At 36.1% G+C, this 9,243-nt stretch overlaps 2 protein-coding genes across 2 annotated transcripts; one reads left to right on the forward strand and one right to left on the reverse strand.

Annotated features, from left to right (window-relative positions):
* On the forward strand, window positions 1–3,252 carry NPH3 (Phototropic-responsive NPH3 family protein). Its single transcript, XM_086646184.1, has 4 exons — window positions 1–745; window positions 925–994; window positions 1,095–2,390; window positions 2,494–3,252. The coding sequence occupies exons 1-4, from the start codon at window positions 633–635 to the stop codon at window positions 3,049–3,051; spliced, it is 2,037 nt and encodes a 678-aa protein (XP_086502310.1). The 5' UTR covers window positions 1–632; the 3' UTR covers window positions 3,052–3,252.
* A 332-nt stretch (window positions 3,253–3,584) lies between these two features.
* Window positions 3,585–6,762, reverse strand: LOC147533135 (transcription factor bHLH143-like). Its single transcript, XM_086646186.1, has 3 exons — window positions 6,385–6,762; window positions 5,598–6,178; window positions 3,585–5,485 (listed from the first exon to the last, which is right to left on the reverse strand). The coding sequence occupies exon 3, from the start codon at window positions 5,354–5,356 to the stop codon at window positions 4,277–4,279; it is 1,080 nt and encodes a 359-aa protein (XP_086502312.1). The 5' UTR covers window positions 5,357–5,485; window positions 5,598–6,178; window positions 6,385–6,762; the 3' UTR covers window positions 3,585–4,276.
* Window positions 6,763–9,243: the final 2,481 nt, after the last annotated feature.

A 9,243-nucleotide genomic window follows, 5' to 3' on the forward strand; every position in this document is an offset into this window, starting at 1 on the left:
ACACATTATAAGTAAAGACCCCAAAAACAAGAGGCAAAGTAGTTGGGCTGATTTGGATAGAGCTCCTTGGCCTTCATTTTAGTACTTTGTAATTCTTCCTTATCTTCTTTAACTTCCCCAAACTATAACCACTTTTTAATAGTTAAAATTAACCATTCCCTTATAATCTTAAGTATCACCTCATATGCTCATATCAACCATGATTTTCAGCCTAAATATGCAGGAATATGTGAAAGGCTACTTTTGTTGGCTTTATTCCTTTTTACTGTATCAACTTGTACTCAAGAGAAAGAGAGAGAGAGAGAGTTACTATTGTATTATGCTTTATGTAGGGAAAAAAGGATAACCAATTAAAGCTAAAAGTAAGAGAAAAATGAAGATAACAGAGAAAAGATCCAAAATACATTAGGAAGACCCATGTCTCCACAGCCTGTTTGAGTTCTAGAAAATCTCTTGAATCCGACAGTTCCAACATAATTTGAAGTATCTCCCATGTGGAATTCCTCTTCTTCACCACTTGTTTTTCTTTGCTTCTCCATTCTGTTTTTTCTCTCTTTGTGTGCCTGTGTGATCAGTTTGAGTAAGAGCTAGCTAGAGAGAGTTCTACCTGTAACTATTCTCTGCTGTTCACAATGTGGGAATCAGAGAATGAGTCGGCAAGAGGAAGAGACTACGATAACGGAGTAATGGGTACAAGCAAACACGGTGTCAAGACGGACGGATTCGAGAGAAGAGATCATTCATGGTATATACTTGTATTCTTCATTGAATTTATAAAGCTTAAATTCATTTTAGATCTAAGTACCTAATTGCTATAGTATACTTTTCGCTTTCTTTCCTTCATTTGTTTGATCAATTCTAACCAAACATGTTGTTGTCTGCAAAAAAAACTTTAATTTAATGGTGGGTTTGTTCATAATATAGGTATGTTGATACTGAAATCCCAAGTGACCTTCTAATTCAAGTTGGAGATATTAGTTTTCACTTACACAAGGTACTTATTTTCCTCAACCTAAAATTGAAATCTTTGAACTTTGAGTTCACTTCTTTGATTTCGTTTGTCGTCTTAATTTTTACTTGTTTCTTTGTCAAAGTATCCATTGCTTTCTAGAAGTGGAAAGATGAACAGAATAATATACGACAGTCGAGAGCCAGATGTAAGCAGAATCGAACTAAATGATCTTCCGGGCGGGTCAGATTCATTTGAACTTGCAGCGAAGTTCTGTTACGGAGTTGCCGTTGATCTAACGGCTACAAACATTTCCGGCTTGAGATGTACTGCTGAATATCTTGAGATGACAGAAGACTTAGAGGAAGGCAATCTTATATTCAAAACAGAAGCATTTTTAAGCTATGTAGTTTTATCATCTTGGAGAGACTCCATTTTAGTATTGAAAAGCTGTGAAAATCTCTCTCCATGGGCAGAAAATCTCCAAATTGTTCGTCGTTGCAGTGAATCTATAGCTTGGAAAGCTTGTAGTAACCCAAGAAGTATCCGATGGGCTTATACTGGAAGGATTTCGAACGTTTCAAGCCCAAAATGGAATGAAATGAAGGAATCAAGCCCGAGTAGGAATCACCAAGCTCCTACAGATTGGTGGTTTGAAGATGTATCAATTCTTCGGATTGATCACTTCGTTAGAGTCATTACGGCAATCAAAGTAAAGGGTATGAGATTCGAATTGCTTGGAGCTGCAATTATGCATTACGGGTCAAAATGGTTATCGGGCTTAACGAAAGAAGGGACGGGCGATGAAGGAAACAACAGCAGAGACAGTAATAGTAGTGGTGGTGGTGGTGGTGGTAGTTCTAATAGTAGTTGGAAAGGAGGGTTGCATATTATAGTTGCAGGAAATACCGAAGATGGGCCGAATCTTCAAATCAAAGAACAAAGGATGATAGTTGAGAGCTTAATCAGTATAATCCCTCCACAGAAAGATAGTGTTTCTTGCAGTTTCTTACTTAGACTTTTGAGAATGGCAAATATGTTGAAGGTTGCACCTGCACTAATAACAGAACTCGAGAAACGAGTTGGAATGCAATTTGAACAAGCTACTTTGGTTGATCTTCTTATTCCTTCTTATAACAAGAGTGAGACTTTATACGATGTCGATCTTATTCAAAGGCTATTAGAGCATTTTCTTGTTCAAGAACAAACAGAACCATCAAGTCCTAGCAGACAATCTTACTCCGAAAATCATAACTATGAAGGAACTCCTCGAGCTATTGCTAAGATGAGAGTAGCTAAACTCGTCGATAGTTATCTGACAGAGGTTTCTAGAGATAGAAAGCTTTCCTTGACTAAGTTTCAGGTCTTAGCAGAGGCATTGCCTGAATCTGCAAGAACTTGTGACGATGGACTTTATCGAGCAGTTGACTCGTATCTAAAGGTAATCAAAACTCAAAATCCCTCAAGTAACAGCATCAAATCCGAGTTTTTGATCTTATAACATAAGTTAATCAAAACTTTCTTATTTTTGTGAAATTCATTAGGCACATCCAACACTCTCTGAGCACGAAAGGAAGCGACTTTGTCGAGTGATGGACTGTCAAAAGCTCTCAATAGATGCATGTATGCATGCCGCACAAAACGAACGTCTTCCATTGAGAGTTGTGGTTCAAGTTCTCTTCTCGGAACAGGTAAAGATAAGCAATGCAATAGCGAATAACCCGTCAAAAGAAACAGGGGAATCTCATTACCAACCAATGGTAACAACTACCCGGAAAGCTTTACTCGAAGGAACCCCACAATCGTTTCAAGAAGGATGGACAACGGCAAAGAAAGACATCAACACACTTAAGTTTGAGCTTGAGAGTATGAAATCAAAATATTTGGAGCTCCAAATTCATATGGAGAATCTGCAAAATCAATTTGATAAGGTAACAAAGCCAAAGCATTCTTCAGCTTGGACTAGTGGTTGGAAGAAACTGAGCAAATTTACCAAGATGACTCCTTTAGAGGCACAAGATTCAGGGTCTCAGGTACCTAATGTGGCTGCTGAGCCGACACGAAAAGCGGCTCCTAGAAGGTGGAGGAACTCTATTTCCTGAACTGTAAGTTGTATCTGCCTGGGAGAAGCAAGCTTATGGAAACCGTTCTATTTCTATCTGGGTGATGTTAAATCCGATTACTCGTCCAACTCTGTTCTGCATTTGAGTCTTGTTTTGGAGTGTTTTACTTCAGTTCTTTGTGATGTTATCATCTTGTACTGTTCAAATATCATTCATTAGATATAATCGTACTTTTTATATCGTAGACAGGCAATGGTTATGTTCATTATAATCCCAATACCCACTATTTTATGGGGTTCGCCCCTGTTTGAATATCATATCCTATGTTGCAGAAGATGTTTACTGCAATCTTCTTGGTAAAACGTCGCAAAAGCTCAGAGATGCTCAATTCACGCTCAAGTTCTTCTACATAATAGGCGAGCATCCAATTTATACACTATTTGAAACATCATTTGTAGCCGAATCGTGCTGGTAGGAAGTAAGGATTAGTCCAAGGAATTTGCTGAACAATAACATAGGCTTTGGCAGTGGCACATATAAGACTAAGTTCTTGGCAAAAAAAAAACAGCATGGAAAAAACTCGCACCGATTACATTGACAAAGATGAAGACCATTCACCAGTTTAATACAAACAGATCAAACATATCCACAGGACTAGTAAATCCAACACCATAGACTCTCTTCCTAAACAGAAGACTTCCAACTCCCATGATTTATCCTAACCTTTCAAACTTGCATAATTAAACAGAATAACATTCAAATAGACTACATAAACAGCTATCTTAAGCATATTTTGGTTGAAGGAGCGATTGATAAAACCTTCCCAAGAGCAAAATATGATTTCTGCGCGGAATTGGGAAGTGTGATGAACGAAGCATAGCAGAAGTACCACACATGGTAGCGGGTCTTAAGATTCGTCGAATAAGAACATGCACTCACTGAACTCGGCCGACCACTCATAAAGTGATCGTCAAATATGGCAGCAGGCTGAAGACTTCACATGTTCAGCTAGACATGGCACAATCTTTTTCCATATTCTCTCTACTAAATGAGCTTAGAAACACGCAAGTAAACATATAAACCAATTATGGTTTCAGATCCTGTAGCTCGGCAAAGAGTAAGAAAAAACTCTTCAACAAGACTCGCCCCAACACTTGTTCACATTGCTACCAAATCATCTTTATTCTGCAGTGGCACAACGAAGTTATTATATAAAACTAAACTCAAAATCAATCCATATCCACAAACACTACTGGTACTACTATTACTCCCTCCAGTTAAGGGATTTTGTTTGAGCTTTCAGGGTTTTCAGGTAGTGGATTGCTTCATCAAGAACCAAGATGGCATCCTTGCCTTCCCCGCCAGGAATTATACTCTGCAAGATGCTCACCGTCTCTCGTATTCGTTCTTTTCTTATTCGTTTGTTCCTTGGTAAGAAGAAACCTATTTCCCCTTCGGTACTGCTGCCTTCCCCACAGCTTGATTCAGAGTCGCCCTTTCGCTCCATTGATTCGTTGGCTTCCCCTGAACTTGCAGTGTCAACAAGTGATGACGAATAACAGTCCTCTAGGTGTCTCTTCCTTTTCATGGGGCAAGCAGAACTAGCAACCTCTTCTTCACCTTCTTCAATATCCTTCTCCCCAATTATATCACATGGTGAATGACCTGTGCTTGTTTCTTCATCATCTTCTTCATAACTATCATCACCATCAGAGTATAACAATGCATTAAGTTCTTCTGTATCTTCATGCATCTCACTTCTGTCATCACTTTCCTGATTTTCCTTTTTGGTACTGATGACAGGTCTAGCTTCATTGACCAATGCTCTGTTGATTGTGGGTTCTATCATACGAAACCCACTAGCAAAATGCGGTCTCGGACCACCGTCGTTTGGGTTTAGAGCATGAGAACCCAGTTCAGAACTGAAAAACAAGTTTGTTTTATCGACAGATTTGTCGAAAACAAGAAACTTCTTTTGATCAGACCCTTGTATTGCATTAGGCATAGCCGCTCCACCGTATCTTCGCGGAACTTCACCATATCCAAATGGGGAAGGAGACAACCTTATGGGCAAAGCATTAGGAGTATGCGTTGAGAACTGCCTATGGCGAGGTAAACAATAAAACCACCCATGAGGTTCATTCAATTGGCTCGCCTTCGATAAAGGTAAGCTACCCGCAAGCTCAGGCAAAGATCCATTGGTAGCAACCATGTGGGTGGCATACAGATCGGTATAAGCTCCGAAAGAATCATGCCTACTTGAATCAAGCTTGAAGCTCATAGAGTTCTGATTCAATGCTTGCCAATGAGAATGTTGTTGATAAAGCCAATAGTCTTTATCCATCCAACCAAACTTTTAACCTAAAATGTAAGAAGAAGAAGAAGAGAATCGAAATCGAGGTGAACTTGAACAGACAAACAACTCCAATCAAATCTACGTCACAGGCTTAAGCAAATGTCTAAAATACTCAGCCTGAAAAAACAAGAAACAAATAATATAATTCAAAATCTAAGAGACACCCATTATTTAACCACACAAGTAATGAAGAAATTGAATATAAAACTAGGGTTTTTATTTCACAAACCTGGCAATCTTGCAATGGTTGAAAGCATGCTATAACTTTAACAATAATGGTAGCGTTTCCTGAAATACCAGTCTCGTGTTTCAAAGCCCGGAATTTTGTTTGACTTGCAGCTTGGCACACCATAACTTCTTTCAACCTTTTTATGCAAAACCCAACCACCCAAATTTGGATATCAAAGATTATCAAGATAGAAAGAGTATCAGAAAATTGTACCAAAAACCCAAATTAGATATAGATTGAAAAGATTATTTAGAAGAAGAAAGAAGATCAATTGGTAAGAAAAGTGAGGGTTTGATCTAAATACTTCTTGGGGAGTTCTTTGTTTCAGATGTTCAACTAATCCTAAGGATATAGTAAATGGGGACAAAGAAAAACTTAGATCCCATGGAATCAGAAGAAGAAGAGAAAGTTAAAGAGAGAAACAGAGAAGATGAGTGAGTAGTAGTGAGAGATTTTGTTTTGTTTACAAAATGACTCTACAATATAAGTTCAAAGAGACAATTTTCCTGTAAACATCAACTGATAAACACAACCAACTCATTTTCTTATTCTTCTTCTTCTTCAATTCTCAGTTCCTAAAACTGTAAAAAAACAGAGAAGTTTGAGTTAGATCTTGATTATTAAACCAGTTCAATAAAAGAGATAGATCAAGAACATTCATAAAATTGAACACAAAGGGTAGCTTAAATGGTTATAAAATCAAATCAATTACAACCCAAAACTTAGAATGAGAGAATTCTCTCAAATAAACAAGAAATAGAGTAAAGAAGATTATTAAACAACTTACTGAGACAATATCAGACAAGGAAACTCAGTTGTGAAAGCAGATATTTGGGAAATAACGAACAAGAGGAAGGAGAGAGAGAAAGAGAGATTTGAAGATCTGTGAGAGATTTGAAGAGTGGGTAAGAGAAAATTATAGAAATATAGAGAAGAAGATGGAAAGAGAAAGTGAGTAATTTATAGAGACAAAATGACGAAAGTACCCTTGTTGGATAAATAAATGGAGTAGTGTTCGTGGATAATAATTCCAGTGTATAATAATAATAATGAGAGCAAAAAAAAAAAAAAAAAAAGAGAGGGGAAAGAAAGGGAGCCTGGGAGGTGTTAATGAATGACTTGTTCTTTTTCTATTTTTTCCATTTGTTTTCTGTGACCATGTTATGACTTATGAGGTTTTTTTTTTTTTTTTTTTTTTTGATGAGAATATGACCTATGAGGTTAGAACCCTAACATGGAGTTGGTTCTCTTGTGAGATAATGAGCTGGACACTCAAATTTTTGCGATAAATTTGAGGCCAACCCAACAAAAAAAAAATCAAAACAGGTCTAAATATCAGAGAAAGCGCATTGTTTCTGTTTTTTTCTCTTTCTCTGTTGCCTTTGGATGAGAAAAATTGGGCATGAATTTAATGTCATGGTGTCCAGAAAATGTAGCAGGCCAAGCCAGGCGTTTTCAAGGTCATCTTGACTTTGATTCTAGGGAGAGAGTCCTCAAATTTAAGGAATTTTTTCCGTCCAATTTTATTATGAATTTTTTCTCTGATTTTGATTTTTGCGCTTCCATGAGTTACTAATTCTTCTAGGTAAGGTGAAATGATGAAATTGTGATGATTATGTGACATTGTATGATTTATCAATTTATTTTATAATTTTTGAGTTCCTAGTCCAAAAATATACACCTAAACACACATTTAGTCCGCTCTAATACTAATATAAGATTTTAAGCCAAAATAATAATTATAATGGATATTTAGTCCAAATTGACCCATCTCTATAAAAAAAAAACAGATCTCTTTTATATAAGAAAAAATCCACTTTTGAAAACCAATCTCCAAAATTCTCTTTCTTTTTTTTTCTCAGATTTTTTTGATTGATTTCAAATTTACTATCTGTTTCGCAATATACACGTTATTTAGTATCAATTACGTATATTTCTACAACAAAACACATTTAGTATAGTTAAAGTATGTCTAGATGTCAAAGTTACAGCGTTTTTCTGTTTATTGATTCTTGGTTTAAATAACGTGTTATTTATTGTTAAAGTTTCATACTTTTATCATTTTTTATATGTGTCATACATAACACATTATATATCAACATTGCTCGTACTTAATTATTAGTCGATGATTCGTTGTTCCTCAATCATGATGTTTATCGACCAAAAATAATATCTAGGTTTATATAGTGATTTTAATATCTATTTTAGAGTAAAAATAGATTTGATAGTTGATCTATTTGATCGAACCCTATGTATTCGCAGGATCGTCATGATGGATTTCTAAACCCTCGTTGCCCCTCTCACCCGATTTATTATTCTGTTTTGTACTTATTTATATTAATTTAGCTCTTAATATTTATCTTTGTAAGCTTTCCTTCGTTTTTAAGCGTTCGATTCGTTTGACTGTATATCAATTTACGCATACAATTCTTGCGCATCAATCTCAGTCTTACCGTATTTTACTGCTTTGCTACCTATACTTGAGTTTACACTTTTCTGTTGCTAGCATTATCCTAGTATTTTCATTCATGAAAATTCGGGTTTTCCACAATATGTGTTGCAGCTCGTTATCACATAAAACTACAAACGACTAAGGATGATCGAGTCGTACACCCTTGATGAGAAATTGCAATCATTGTAGTTCACCTATGAGATTCACGAGGGCACCACATTCATCCTTAATTAGAGGTATTGAGAGGACGTAGAACAGTGGGTTGTTTTTCCGATTTCAAGAAAATCATATAATCATCTACTACTGTAATATATCAAGTCGTGGATCGACGGGTATCTAGACAACCATGTCAATCAGAGTCGGTAAATCATGATAGTTGAAAAATATTCATCAATGATAAAAGTATATCGTAACCAGAGCATGACAATTTTAGCAGACTGGACCAAAACATGTTAAGGATGATGAAATGGGGTGATAAAAATATTATTAGAGCATAATCTCAAGAGAAATTCTATTCATCCCTCTCTCATGCCTCCGCCGATGTGGCAACATATCACTTGACTGTGGAGTAATTGGAGAGAGAATTGTGAGAAAATATACTTTAGTGGTATGTCGCTACATCGACGGAGGGCTGATGAAGGAATCAAAATGGAGGGATAAATAGAATTTTTGTAATCTCAAATAGTACTAGTAGTAGAACTTAGAAAGTAGATAAGTCAAGAATAATTTTCTCCTAAATTGATTTACAATGAGAGTTATACTAGAGTTAAGACCCGTAGACTATAGTGAACAAAACAAAAGGTCCAGTAAACTAACAAAAATGTCCAATGGGTTTTTCATCCCATATTCCCTGTAACAATGTGAATTTCGAAATATTGTAAGACTAACACTAACTATATCAGTATATCTCTAGATGTACATAGAAATAGAATAAAGAGTAGGAAATTGTTAGTCACACACAATAATGTAATTAAAAGAACCAATGGTAAATCCATTAGGATGCATGATTTGAGAGGCTAAGAATGTCATGGTGCACATATGAAAAAGGAAATATAAATACACAAATAATGTGACCCATGATCATCATTTCAACTTTGTTTATTATATTATAATTACCATACACATTAACTTTAACTTTTCATCACTATTAATCCATTTCTCTTCTTTAGGGTTTAGGCAGATTCCACTTGGTCT

This window comes from Eschscholzia californica, unplaced genomic scaffold (genome assembly GCF_041429995.1).
Source record: "Eschscholzia californica isolate CP2 unplaced genomic scaffold, dmEscCali1.0.p SCAF_6, whole genome shotgun sequence".
NCBI lineage: Eukaryota > Viridiplantae > Streptophyta > Magnoliopsida > Ranunculales > Papaveraceae > Eschscholzia > Eschscholzia californica.

Coding starts and splice junctions, on each gene's coding strand:
- LOC147533135 (XM_086646186.1), bottom strand. CDS start 5,356: ATGGATAAAGACTATTGGCTTTATCAACAACATTCTCATTGGCAAGCA.
- NPH3 (XM_086646184.1), top strand. CDS start 633: ATGTGGGAATCAGAGAATGAGTCGGCAAGAGGAAGAGACTACGATAAC. Junction 746..924: donor GAGAGAAGAGATCATTCATG/GTATATACTTGT, acceptor TTCATAATATAG/GTATGTTGATACTGAAATCC. Junction 2,391..2,493: donor CAGTTGACTCGTATCTAAAG/GTAATCAAAACT, acceptor GAAATTCATTAG/GCACATCCAACACTCTCTGA.